Source organism: Chiloscyllium plagiosum, chromosome 29 (genome assembly GCF_004010195.1).
Source record: "Chiloscyllium plagiosum isolate BGI_BamShark_2017 chromosome 29, ASM401019v2, whole genome shotgun sequence".
In the NCBI taxonomy this organism is placed as follows: Eukaryota; Metazoa; Chordata; class Chondrichthyes; order Orectolobiformes; family Hemiscylliidae; genus Chiloscyllium; species Chiloscyllium plagiosum.
The window spans coordinates 35,146,675-35,161,597 of record NC_057738.1 but is presented as its reverse complement, the minus strand read 5'-3'; the positions used below and the strand labels follow the sequence as shown (position 1 = coordinate 35,161,597).

Sequence of the window (14,923 nt, the reverse complement as noted above, 5' to 3'; positions counted from 1 at the left end):
GTGACCATTACCGCTGTAACACCATACCCGCGGTGAGTATAACCGATGTAACACCATCCCCACGGTGAACAATACCGCTGTAACACCATCCCCGCGGTGATCATAACCGCTGTAACACCATCCCCGCTGTGACCATAGCCACTGTAACACCATCCCTGCGGTGACCATAACCGCTGTAACACCATCCCCGCGGTGAGTATAACCGATGTAACACCATCCCCACGGTGACCATTACCGCTGTAACACCATACCCGTGGTGAGTATAACCGATGTAACACCATCTCCACGGTGAACAATACCGCTGTAACACCATCCTCGCGGTGACCATAACCACTGTAACACCATCCCCGCGGTGCCCATTACTGTTGTAACACCATCCCCGTTGTGACCATTACCATAGTAACACCATACCCACGGTGATCATTACCGCTGTAACACCATCCCCAAGGTGACCATTATCGCTGTAACACCATCCCCACGGTGACCATAACCACTGTAACACCATCCTTGCGGTGACCATAACCATTGTAACACCATCCCCGCGGTGACCATAACCGCTGTAACACCATCCCCGCGGTGACCATAACCGCTGTAACACCATCCCCACGGTGACCATTACCGATGTAACACCATCCCCACGGTGACCATAACCGATGTAACACCATCCCCACGGTGACCATTACCGATGTAACACCATCCCCACGGTGACCATTACCGCTGTAACAACATCCTCGCAGTCACCATCACTGTGGTGATCATTACCGCTGTAACACCATCCCTATGGTGACCATTACCACTGTAACACCATCCCCACAGTGACCATTACCGTTGTAACATCATCCCCGTGGTGTCCATTACCGCTGTAACACCATCCCCACTCTGATCATTACAGCTGTAGCATCATCCCCGCTGTGACCATTATCGCTGTTAACACCATCCCCGCGGTGACCATTACCGTTGTAACACCATCCCCGCAGTGCCCATTACCGCTGTAACACCATCCCCGTGGTGCCCATTACCGCTGTAACACCACCCCCGCGGTACCCATTACTGTTGTAACACCATCCCCGCGGTGCCCATTACCGCTGTAGCACCATCCCCACTGTGATCATTACCGCTGTAGCACCATCCCCGCGGTGACCATTACCGTTGTAACATCATCCCCAAGGTGACCATTACCGCTGTAACACCATCCCCGCGGTGACCATTACCGCTGTAACACCATCCCCGTGGTGACCATTACCGCTGTAGCACCATCCCCGTGGTGCCCATTACCACTGTAACACCATCCCCGTGGTGCCCATTACCGCTGTAACACCACCCCCGCGGTCACCATTACCGCTGTAACACCATCCCCGTGGTGCCCATTACCACTGTAACACCATCCCCGTGGTGCCCATTACCACTGTAACACCATCCCCGTGGTGCCCATTACCGCTGTAACACCATCCCCGTGGTGACCATTACCGCTGTAACACCATCCCCGTGGTGACCATTATCCCTGTAACACCATACCCGCGGTCACCATTACCGCTATAACATCATCCCCAAGGTACCCATTACCTCTGTAACACCATCCCCACGGTGACCATTACCGCTGTAACATCATCCCCGCGGTCACCATTACCTCTGTAACACCATCCCCGTGGTGCCCATTACCACTGTAACACCATCCCCGTGGTGCCCATTACCGCTGTAACACCACCCCCGCGGTCACCATACCGCTGTAACACCATCCCCGTGGTGCCCATTACCGCTGTAACACCATCCCCATGGTGCCCATTACCGCTGTAACACCATCCCCGTGGTGCCCATTACAGCTGCCCCACCATCCACGCGGTCACCATTACAGCTGTAACACCATCCCCGTGGTGCCCATTACAGCTGCCCCACAATTCTCGCAGTCACCATTACCACTGCCCCTGCCTCTCCACCCTGAGCAGCTGCACTCACCTGTGCATGTTACCATTGGTAGTGAAGGCCTGGTGACAGATCGAACACTTGTACGGTCTCTCTCCTGAGTGGACCAACATGTGACGGTCGAGGGAGCTGGCGGAACTCAGGGACTTGCCACAAATGCTGCAGGAATGGGTGTTCCCTCCACTATCTGTGTTGTGCTGCAGAGACACATGGAGCTCCAGTCAGCGATACGAGCAAACACGGAGCGTGATGGATAAAAGGACCCTCCCTTGCCTCACCTGTCCAGGCTGAAAGCCAGGTCAGCCCCAGCTTTTGAACCAGTATCACCAGGTTCACAATGGAACCCATTCTTTTATGCTACACATTACAGACTGCTTCCCTGAAATCCGTTCGGAATGAAAATTCTAACTGGAACAGAATCCAATTATCACAAAACAACCACCCTGCAGGCAGAGCAAATCTACTCTATTCCCTTTTAAAAGTCAAAAAGTTAAATTTGACAAAGGACTAGTTTCAGGTATATTTTTTGTCTCAAGTTATTAATTTCTAGCATGTTGCGACATGAATGCACATAAAGGAATGGGCTGGTAAACATAGTGTGTAGATCATCTTGACTATGACACCAAATGTTGGTCCAGCTGACAAACGCTTTTTAGCAGAATGACAAAATGGAAAGCATTATTTGCTAGCTACTCTCTGTGCATTCTTCCTGCCTGCAAAAGGTGATGCTGGACTGTCACATTTTTGTCACACGCTCTGTATCATATTTGCCTCCGTAATAAACACCATTGCCCACATTCATTACAGGGTTTTGCCATGCAAATTCATTCAAAAGGTTTTCAAAATCATTCAAAGTCTTTTCCGACACCATTTCTTTACCCTCACTGATACAGCTTTTCCATTTGCTTCAAATAGGGGCACATTTTTCATTCATGGGACTTTGCTGCTCATCCCTAATTGCCCTTGAGATGTTGGCGAGCTGCCTTCTTTGAACTGCTGCAATCCATCTGCTGCAGGCATACCTTAGTGCTGTTGAGAGAGTTTCAGGATTTTGACCCCATGACAGTGAAGTCATAGAACCATCATAGAATCCCTACAGTGTGGAAACAGGCCCTTCGGCCCAACAAGTCCACACCGACTCTTCGAAGAGTAACCCAGATCCATTCCCCTACCCTATTACTCTACAGTTACCCCTGACTAATCTCCTAACCTACACATCCCTGAACACTTAGGAATTTAACATGGCCAATTCACCCTCACCTCCACATCTTTGGATTGTGGGAGGAAACCAGAGCACTCAGAGGAGACCCACACTGACACAGGGAGAATGTGCAAACTCCACACAAACAGTCGCCTGCGGCTGGATTTGAACCTGGGTCCCTGGCGCTGTGAGGCAGCAGTGCTAACCACTGAGCCACCGTCAAGGTGCTCTGTGTCTTGGCAGGGAAATTATAGGTTGTGGTGTTCCTATGTATCTGCTACTTCTGTCTTTCTAGGTGATAGAGGTCACAGATTTGGAAAGTGCTGTTGAAGGAACTTGGTGAGTTGTAGCAATGCATCTTGTAGATAGCACACACTGACACTACTGCACATCAGTGGTGAAGGGACTGAACATCGAAGATGGTGGATGTGGTGCCAAAGAGGGCTGCTTTGTCCTAGATGGTGTCAAGTTCCTTGAGTGTTGTTGGAGCTGCACCCATCCAGACAAGTGAAAAGTATTTCACCACACTTCTGACTTGTAGATGGTCTTGCAGATCCAGAAGGTAAAAACTAATTTTCTAAAAATAAAGATTGCATTTCCCCAATAACATGATTACATTTATTCATCAACTTGTCTTATAGGTCTTTCAACGCCTCCTTTAAGATTCTTAATTAACATCTCAGTGTCTCCCAAAAGACTGGGATTAACTTGAACTTGACTAGTTGTAGCCCAGAGCAGTTACTTGGAGGTTACCCAGGATAGTGGATTCCAAGTTCCACACTGTATGTCAACTTTCCCAGGATGGACCAGTACAACTCTGAATTGTTTAGCTTCCAACACGTTCTCTTAAAAAAAGAACTTCTCAAACTAATTTAGAACAAAAATATTACAGGACGACTTCCAAAAGGAAAACTGCAATGTAAACCGATCACTTTGAAACGACATCCTGAAATGGTTTTAAAAAGTAAGCACACGGATTGGACTTTAAAATGGGGATCAAATTGCATCTGCACAGCTATTCCAATTATCTTATGCCCTCTAACACTGCTTCACCTGAAGATGACACTTATTGTTGTCTCCTAGTGTCAAGGAAGATTGAAGTATAAAACTGTACAACTTCTCATTTTCATTTAACTCCCATGATTTCAACATTTGAAATGTCAGTCACTGAGAAAAGCAATGGCGTATGGATATAAATTTCAGAAGGTATCACAGAATACCTACAGTGCAGAACTCGGCCTTTTGGCCCATACCGAACCTCCTAAGAGCATCCCACCCACCCTTCCACTGTAACCTGCATGCCCCATGGTTAATCTATCTAACCTACACATCCCTGAACACTATGGGCAATTTAGCATGGCCAATTCACCTGACCTGCACGTCTTTGTGACTGTGGGAGGAAGCCCACGCAGACACGGGGAGATTGTGCAAACTCCACTCAGACAATCGCCTGAGGGTGGAATTGAACCTGGGTTCCTAGTGCTGTGAGACAGCAGTGCTAACCATTGAGCCACCATGCCACCCTACACAGCAGGTAGTTTGAGATAGTTGTGGTCAGACTGCACAATGTGAGCAAGGCACAGACACACACAGGGAGGGGTTTGTGTCAAGTGTTTCTGATCTGATCGAGGACCATTGCAAGGAGCATTTATAAGGCAAAGTGGGGCAGGCATCGACGGGGGGGGGAATTAAAGATGACAATGGGAGGCTGTGTGTTACAGGCAAGATGATTGTTATTACAGGTTCACATGGAGCTTTATCTGGACACTTTTCATTTCAATACAACGTAGTGCTGTGTGCCACTTCAGTTCAGCTCCTGCTCCCCTGGCTGGGGGCAGGGATGTGCTGGTTGCATTGTCTGAGCTGCAGCTGACTGCAAACACCATAAGTTCTTCCTGTGATGCAAACAAATGTTAGCCATCACACTGAATCAAACCCATCTCTCTCTCTCTCTCACTCACACACTGCTCGCAAAGATCTGCCTTCCGAATTGTACAATGTGCTGAAAATGCATTGTGCAACCGTGCTTTTTTTTGCTTTTTCTTCCTTTATAACGTGGCTTTACTAATTTGAGAACACTTGATGTATGGTAAAGGCTTGTGAGGCAGAGCACAACTTTTCACCACATTAGAGCTAACGACAAAGTGCACCGGGCCTGAACAGCCTAGAGAGTGGTGCCACAAACCACAACCTACCTGTCGAATGTGCATCGTTAGCTGGTGCTGGGTTCCACAATCCTTCTCGCACAGTGGACAGATAAAGAAAGACTTCTCTTCTTTGGCTTCCTGTAAGGGGCAGAACAGCAATGTGTGGATCAGTGAGGAGGAGCTCGGGTGAAAACAAAGTCAGAGGCTACCGAGACCGGTGTGCTGCGTTACAAAAGGGAATGAGTCAGAGTCACATGCAGCATCAGGCACATTGTCAGTGCCTGCTCCTCAAGCAGAAGTTGAGCATTCTGCAAGAGATGTTTCCTATACCCCTGCACCCCGAAACTTTGTTGACAAAGTTGCAGAAGGGTGTCCCTCTGCCAAATGCACTCTTGGGATGGTCAGCTCTGAACACACAAACACTTACTGCACTTTTCCTGCCAATCCATTATTACAAACCTCCCACCCCACTCCCTGACACCCCTCCCCTCCCCCCCCCCCCCCCATTGGAAGTGGCCATCAATAGCAAGGTTAAAAATCACACAACACCAGATTATAGTCCAACAGGTTTATTTGGAAGCACACTAGCTTTCGGAGCGCCACTCCTTCATCGGGTGACCCGCTCCACTAGTTACCTGATGAAAGAGCAGCGCTCCGAAAACTAGTGCTTCCAAATAATCCTGTTGGGACTATAACCTGATGTTGTGAGACTTGTAACATTACCGGCTCTTCCACATCAACAATGGCAAGGCCAGTTGTTGTTGCCAGTACCTAATGGAGATTATTTTAGACAATCATTTTCAGCCTGGAGTCACGTGGAGGCCAGAGCTGGCAGATTTCATCATTTGTGAGTGAATGCTTACTCAGAGATCTCATTAGTGTCCCAGGTGGATTTTTACAACAAAACGTTTGTAATTACAGGTACAGAGATAAGATTCCATAAACTTAATTCTACCAGTAGCCCATGGTGGGATTAGAACCCATGCCCCTAAACAGGGGCAATACGTTGGCTCCGTGGTTAGCACTGCTGCCTCATCGGACCAGAGACCCATTTTCCATTCCACCCTGGGGCGACTCTCCATGTGGAGTTTGCACATTTCCCCAGTGTCTGCGTGGGTTTCTTCCGGATGCCCAAAGATGTGCAGGTTAGGGTGGATTGGCCGTGGGAAATTGCCCTGTAGTGTCCAGAGGTGTGCAGGCTAGGTGGGTTAGCCATTGGAAATGTGGGGTTGATGGGGCGGTTCTGGGTGGAATGATCTTCAGAGGGATGGCGTGGACTTGATGGACCAAATGGCCTGCTCCGACACTGTAGGGACTCTATGATTAGCCTGAGTCTTGGGACTAATAATCCACAATGTCACCACCTGCCCTGTACGATGTGCACAAGATTGGAAAAGCAGAGCAAGGTTGGGACTGAGGTTAAGGTGCAATTTAAAAAAAAGCAAGTTGGGTCTCTTGCCAGTGATAGGAGTTTTATTGGAATGGAAACTGGCGGGGGAACACAGGAGTGAATGAGGGTTGTTTAATCTGGGTGGAACATAGCCATCATGACATTAGTCAAACAAGCTTTAGCCATAAACCCATTCAATCAGGTCTTTGTCTTGCCCAATAGTACAAGTGTTTCTTTTTCACTCAATGGGTGCTGCACAGAAATGTCGCTTCATACAGCACAGCATGTGACCATTTAGTTTTTCATTCCCATGCTAGCTCACTGAAATGACTATCCAATAACATTTCTAGCAGATTTAAGACATTCACTAGCCCAATGCTTATGTGTACATGATAATATGTAAATATCTTATAACGTGTAAATGTTTGTGTATGAATATGTGCACACACATGTATACATTGTGTGTATAATTTATAAATATTAGTACCATTTTCAAAATTTGGATTTCAAAAGTAGAGGCAGATGAGTGTTGGTTATTTCTGTGAAGGTTTTTGTTTAAATGAACAAAACAAGGTCAAACAGTCTTTCCAGGACAGCGCCTAAATTCAGCAGTTGTCATTAAGTGTGTGATTTCAGGCCCCTGCAGTGGTAACAAAAATAGGTTTATACTACTGGGTTTGTCACTCTCCTCGCCTGTCCAAGTCCTTATGCAGCCTCTGCTTTCTCAGTCCTACCTGTCCCTCCACCTATCTTTGTGTCAGCTGCAAACTTAGCAATAATGATTTCAGTTCCTTCATCCAGATTGTTCAAATATAATACAAATAACACTGACTTCTGTGGAACTCCACTAGTAAGCAGCTGCCAAACTGACAAAGACCTCTTTATTCCCACTCTCTGTCTTCTGCCAGTCAGCCAATCCTCTATCCACGCCAATCAGTGCCTTGTCCTGAACACCATGGGCTCTTATCTAATTCAGCAGTCTCCTGTGCAAACCTTCTGGAAATCCAAATAGAGCACATCCACCAGCTCTCCTTAGTCTAACTTAGTCACTTCCTCCTCAAAGAATTCTAACAGATTTGTCAGACATGACCTTCCCTTGACGAAGCCGTGCTGACTCAGCCCCATTTTACCACACACTTCCAAGTACTCCACAATCTCATCCTTAATACTGGACTCTAAAATACCACCAACAATCGAGGTCAGGCTAACTAGCCTGTAGTTTCCTGAAATTCTTCCTCCCTCCCTTTTTAAACAAGGGTGTTACATGAGCTATTTTCCAGTTCTCTGGGACGTTCCCTGATTCCAGTGATTCCTGAAAGATCACCACTAATGCCTCTACAATTTCCTAAGCTACCTCCTTCAGAACTTTTGGGTACAGTCCATCCAGTCCAGGTGATTTATTCACCTTCAGACTTGTCATCTTCCCCAGCACCTTCTCCTTAGTGATGGGCATTACATTCACCTCTTCTCCCTGATTCTTCCAAAGTTCTGGTATGCTGCTGTTATCTTCATCCATGAAGACTGATACAAAGTACCTATTCAGTTCCTCTGCCATTTCTTTGTTCCCCATTACTACTTCTCCAGCCTCATCTTCCAACGGTCCAATGATCACCCTTGCCTCTCTCTTTCCTTTTTATATATGTAAACAAACCTCTTGCGTCTTATTACATAAATTATTAGCTAGCTTAACTTCGTATCCACCAAGTGCATTTTTGGTTATCCTCTGGTGATTTTTAAAAGCCTCCCCAATCCTTTAGCTTCCCACTACTCTTCACCATACTGTATGCAATTTCTTTTACTTTTACACTTTCCCTGACTTCCCTTGCCAACCACAGTTGCCCTGTCCCCACCTTAGTAATTTCTTCTTCCTTGGGATGAATTTCTGCTATGCCTCTCAAATTATCCCCGAAAGACCTGCATTGTCTTCCCCGCTGGGCTCCCCTTCCAATCAACTCTGGCCAGCTCCTCCCTCATGACTTTGTTGTTAACTTTACTCAATGGTAATACCATTAGGTCTGATTCCAGCTTCTCCCTCTCAAACTGCAGGGTAAATTCTACCATAGGTCAGGCAGCATCCGAGGAGCAGGAGAATCGATGTCTCGGGCAACAACCTTCATCAGGAATGAGGCTTGTGAGCCAGGGGGTGGGGTATAGAGATAAATGGGAGGGGGGTGGGGTTAGGGGAAGGTAGTTGAGTGTGCGATAGGTAGACAGAGGTGGGGTAATGGTAATAGGTCAGAGAGGAGAGTAGAGCAGATAGGTGGGAAGAAAGATGGACAGGTCATGAGAGTGGTACTGAGTTGGAAGGTTGGAACTGGGATAAGGTGGCGGGGGTGGGGAGTGGGGTGAGGAGGAGGGAGGAAATGAGGAAAGTGGTGAAGTGCACATTGATGCTATGAGGTTGGAGAGTCCCAAGGCCGAAGATGAAGCGTTGTTCCTTCAGGCGTCGGGTGGTGAGAGTATGGCGATGGAGGCGGCCCAGGACCTGCATGTCCTTTGCAGACCTGCTGTGCTTTTCCAGCGCCACATTCTCGACTCTGATGTCCAGCATCTGCAGTCATCACTTTCTCCTGAATTCTACCATATTATGGTCACTGTTCCCTAGGGGCTCCTTCACCTTAAGATCCCTAATCTTGGTTAGAGATGTGCAGGTCATTAGAACTGAGAAAGTTTAAGCTTTCAGATTTGTAAAAGGTTCATGTCAACAACTATGGAATAGACTCATTGAATTATCTCCATAGTCCATACCAAAGAAAATGCAAGGAGTCAGTTCAGTAGAAACTGAAGGAATTGAGGTCAGGGTAGACATTTCTCTAGCTTTGAGTCTCTGGAAGGGATGGCAATTGAATACAGTTTGAAGTTTTGATCTTATAGTCCTTGATATTTGGATAGATTGGTTTGACTTTCTTTAACAGGAGAACAGAAGTTTATTACATAAAAAAGAAAGCTGTAGCCTCAATATGTTTAACACATTAATGAACTAAACAAATGAAAACATTTGATCAATCAAACCAGATTTCACTCTGACTTGCCCAGTAATACCATGGGCTGGTCACATCTGCATGTGCACACCTAAGTGTACATGTGCACACCTAAGTGTACATGTGCATACCAAATGCCTATGAATATACTTTATTAGCTCCACCACTGAGGCTGGACAGAGAGAATGCTTCATCCTGGGTTGTTAGCTTGTAGACAAAATATCTAAAATGTAATGGATGGAATTCAGTGAAACGTGGCACACAGATAAGGTCCTGTCCTAGGAAGACCAGATTAAATTTTGATGAAGATTCACCTTTGGATCTTGGAATTCTGGATCTTGAAGGATTCATTAACACCGGGAGATAGGACAAACTGGCTTTTCTTAAAAGAAAATCTTTTATTTCAAATACTGTAGATTGCTTTAGAATGATGTGGATTTTACCAGCTGCTGTGATGCAATTTGTAACAGCTGTCAAAATGTGAGCAGAGTTTTTAGGACAGGTTGATGGCTATGATTTGGCCTTAAGTTTCCTCCTTCAAGAACAAAAACTTCGTTTTTCCAGTACTGTTGCTAATACCATCAACAAGGCAAGGAAAAGTCCTGAGGATTCGCTAAGTAATTATAATCCTGAGACAGCAGTGGCTCATTCCATTAGATTGTTAAATGTTAAATTAGCACAGCCTCACAGAGGTATGTGTTCTACTAGTGACTGGCTTGTTGCAGCTGTACAAGACATTGGTAAGGCCAGATTTGGAGTACTGTGCGCAGTTCTGGTCACCCTACTATAGAAAGGATATTATTAAACTAGAAAGAGTGCATAAAAGATGTACCAGGATGCTACTTGGACAGGAAGGTTTTAGTTATAAGGAGAGGCTGAGACTTTTTTCCCCTGGAGCATAGGAGACTGAGCAGCGACCTTATTGAGGTCTATAAAATCACAAGAGGCATAGATAAGGGGGATAGCCAACAGCTTTTCCCCGTGGTAGGGGACTGTAAAACTGAGGTTTAAGGTGAGAGGGGAGAGATACGAAAGGATCCAGAAGGGCAAATTTTTTCTCACAGTGGTGAGGGTCTGGAATGGGCTGCCAGAGGTAGTGGTTGAGGTGAATACCATTTTGTCCTTTAAGAAACATTTGGACAAGTACATGGATGGGATAGGTATGGAGGGACATGGACCAAACATGGGCAAGTGGGACTAAATTAATTGTGAAAACTGGACAGCATGGACAAGTTGGATCGAAGGACCTGTTTCCATGCTGTAAAACTCTAAGACTTTGATATGCGTTCGAAAATTATCCGAGTCTTGTCACATCTGTGGTCATACTACGTTCGGACTATTTCTACCACACTCAGGAAGTGAAAGGCACAGGGTACGACCTGATATGAACTGCACCAATGTCTCTCCTGCTCAAAGAGGTGAACAGCACTCACTGTCCAGGGTCCTGAGTGAAGAGTGGGCCACTTGGACAGGCTCAGTTCGACACAAAATGTGGAACCATAACTCTGCAAGGAGTCAACGCTTCTGGAGAGGAGAGATTGTGGGAGCACTGGGGAACATCCACAAAGAAGGTTAGGGAGGGGACCTGCAGGCCAATCCAAAATCCGCTCAGTCATGCCTATCAGGTCATCGGTATCTCTTCTCACACTGCCTGGCTTCACATTATTACCCTTAGTCAGGTGACAGAGAATAATCAATTCATTTCAAAGTTGGAACACAAACTGCATCATAGCTTGGGGTGACAGAGTACAAAGGAACACAAGGAAATGCAAATGAAGGTCAGAGACTCTGTTTTAAAAAACAGCCTATTTCAGTTGGAGCACAGTTTGAGACATCAAAGTACATTACACTGGCTTGTGCTAAAACTGAGCTCGGGGATGAACAGGATAAAAAAAGTGACAGTCACTGCCGTCAAAGATGTTCACTTCCCAAAGCAGCAAAGACAAAATTCCCTCGATGTGAATGAGTGACTTCCCCCCTCTTTGCTACCAGATGGAACAGTCAACTGGAAGATTGAGAGCTTGGGACAGTGCCAGCCAACTGCTGGGTCAGCCAAGATCTGTGACTACAGAGTGTACCCGCGCTGCGTCAGAACCTCTGCCACAGTTTTAAAAATACCCCACTGCCCTTGTCCGGCTGGGATGAGGGGGGTGTTAACATCTTTACAGCAAAGCCTGAGCCTGGGCTCCAGCCTGTTAGCGAAGGAAAGCAACAAGTGGCTTTTTTCAGTCAGAACTGGTGCTGCTACTCTGACAGCCAACTCCTTCTCTCAGATTTAAAGAGAAGGAACCAATTAATTCGGCGCAGTATTGCACCCTTCCAAAAAACTGCAGCTGCCTGCACCTCTGAGGCCTTTCAATTTAACAACAGACTGGAATAGTCAGCAGCCGTCCCTCACCCACCCCACTCCCCTGTTTAACCTTGGACTGGAGATCAGAGCTGTGCTGCCTGGCCCTGTGAATATTGACTCTGTAGTTTATCATTAACCAGCCAGTAAGACTGACTCCCATACCAGCACATTGCACATAGCACAGGGCAGGTCAGTCAAACAAACGGCAGCACTGTACACTCTGCTACAGGGAAAAGTGCAAATGTTTACAAGCCACAACAGCTGCTACTGGATGGAGGCTCCCTGCCTCTCTCTCTCACTTTCATACAACACACACTCACTCACACTCACACACACACACACACAGTGCCATTGCAGAATTCCACAAAAATTGAAAGTGCTGATCGTCGGAAAGAGAAAGCTGGGAGTAAAATTTACTTTCAGCATCTGGCTTCGAGAGAAAGGAAAAGATCAATTCCCTATTTCAAGCACATTGTCCAGGGCACAAAGCTCCAACACTGTTTCATCACACGGGCTTATCGCTTTTATAGCTCGGTTAACTACTTTCGATAAGTGTCTGGAGCTGATTTGTTTCACAGCCCCTTAGCAGAGCTGGTCCTGAATTCAGCTGCATTGTAATACACACACATACCCCCACGCAGACACACACATATCCATACTGACAAACACCTGCCCACACAGAAACAAACACACACACACACACATAGCCCCACGCAGACACACACACATCCATACTGACACACACCTGCCCACACAGAAACAAACACACACACACATACATAGCCCCACGCAGACACACACACATCCATACTGACACACACAGCCCCACGCAGACTCTCTCTCTCTCCATCCATAAGAATTCTGGTTTGCTTCCATTGTGCAGCTGTTGGAAGTGAACAGGTGACCTTTGTGGGTCACTCCTTGCTCAGCTGGTCACCCTTCTGCTTCAGATTAAGAAATCCCTGGATTCCAAGTTTACCCCCCCCAACCCCGCCACCACCACTCTCCATGACTCAGACACTGAGATCAAGGTAAACATTCCACTGCAGTACTGAGGGACTACTGCACTGTCAGAGGCGCTCCCTTTCACAGGACGGGTTAACCCAGAGGCCCTTAGGCTCACAAGATCTCCTTTCTCTCAGAGTTCAAAGAAAAGCAGAGGCCCAGTTTTCTCAGTGTCCTGGCCAATATTAATCCCTCGGTCAAAGATCACAGAGAGAAAACTTAATATCAAGATTATCAGGTCGTAGTCACAACGCTGTTTGTGGGAGCTGTCTGTGTGCAAACCGGCTGCTGTGTTTCCTACACATGACCAGCCTGTGTGGGCCATGACTGTGACTTGTTCTCATGAAAGATGCTATATAAATTGAACTTTTGCCTACACACACCAAGTGCAGTATCAACATAATCAGACATGCCCCTTCTCAGCACAGTGGCTCAGTGGTTAGCACTGCTGCCTCTTAACACCAGGGATCCAGTGGGTGTGGAGTTTGTACATTCTCCCAATGTCTGCGTGGGTTTTCTCCAGGTGCTCTGGTTTTCTCACACAATCCGAAGATGTCCAGGTTGGGGTGGATTGGCCAAGGAGGATAGGGTAGGGGGTTGGGTCTGGTGGAATGTTCTTCCGAGGGTCAGTGTGGACTCGATGGGCTGATTGGCCTGCTTCCACACTGTAAGGAATCAACGGTTGTCCCAATGCCCAGTGTTAGGCCAGAGCTTTCTTTCCTCCCCAGTGTTGTGGGATGTGGATCTGAGAGCATCACTGGCCCTTGAGCCTGGGGGTAGGTTTCAGTGTGACCACGAGGGAGACTCACAAACCACCTTCAATAGCAATCAAAGATGAGTGATCACTGTTGGCCTCAAACAGCGACACTCCTATACACCGAGAAAGGACAAGTCAAAAGATATTCCTCAGCTACATTGCCACTGAGTGTGGCACTGGAAAATCACAACCAGTCAGGCAGCATACGAAGAGCAGGAGAGTCTATGTTTCAGGCACATGCGTGATAAAGAGGTTATGATCGAAACATCGATGTATGTGCGTGTGTGCACGCACGCGCGTGCGTGCACGTGAGAGAGTGAGATAGAGTGTGTGTGAGTGTGTGAGACAGTGTGAGAGAGAGTGTGTGAGAGAGTGTGAGAGAGTGTGAGAGTGGGTGTATAGGGTGAAGAGTTGGTGAACAAAAAGAATGGGGTGGAAATGTGACTCGGTGGGGAGAGGGGAAAGAACTCAGCAATCCAAAACCAGAAAGGTGACCAGTATGAGGGCTAGTTAACAGACAGTTAGCAAATAATAGGAAGAAAGTGGCCATTTTCAAGTGCTGCAATAAATGCAGCCAAGGATCAGTGCTGGTGTTTCAGCTACCTACAATCCACTACAAGAAGCTATATTTAGATAGCGTCTACCATGTAACATGTTCCAAGGAGCTTCACAGGAGCATTATAAAACATTGAGGGATGAGATGCCACAGGAGAGAGCAGATGACCAAAGGCTTGGTCAAGAGATAAGGTCTTCAGGAGAATGGTGAGGTAGAGAGATGGGGAGATTTCAGGAGAGAATTCTGCAGCATGGCAAATAACTAAGCCATTAAAACTGGGCTGCACCAGACACCAGAATTAGCTGAGAGCTGGTACTGGGGAGTTGAAGGAGATCACACAAATAGGGAGGCTACAAGGCCATGAAGAGATCGGGAAACAGGAGAAGAATAAATTTCTCAAAGCATCATGAATCTGTGGAATTCACTCCCCCAGAGTGCAGTGGATGTCAGGACACTGAATAAATTGAAGGAGATGGACATGATTTTTAAGCAGTAATTGTTCAAAGGGTTTCAGTGAGTGAGCAGGAAAATGGAGCTCAGGCTGAGATAATATCAGCCATGATAGTATTAAATGGTGGAGCACGCTCAAGAGGCCAAATGGGCCTACTCCTGCTCC

The 14,923-nt window shown here is 46.8% G+C and overlaps 1 protein-coding gene across 9 annotated transcripts in view; it reads right to left on the bottom strand.

Annotated features, from left to right (window-relative positions):
• Positions 1–14,923, bottom strand: part of rreb1a (ras responsive element binding protein 1a) — a 220,994-nt gene that overhangs the window by 81,801 nt on the left and 124,270 nt on the right. For 8 of the 9 annotated variants that reach the window (XR_006315932.1, XM_043719508.1, XM_043719503.1 and 5 more), the window contains exons 4-5: positions 5,317–5,406; positions 1,954–2,117 (exon numbers count right to left, since the gene is read on the bottom strand). Coding sequence is in view for 7 of the 9 variants with exons in the window: in XM_043719508.1 (XP_043575443.1) it covers positions 1,954–2,117; positions 5,317–5,406 (254 nt within the window). In the remaining 2 variants the exon portion in view is untranslated. Of the gene's footprint in view, positions 1–1,953; positions 2,118–5,316; positions 5,407–14,923 lie in introns of those variants that run through there. The other variant, XM_043719510.1, reaches the window with a different exon arrangement.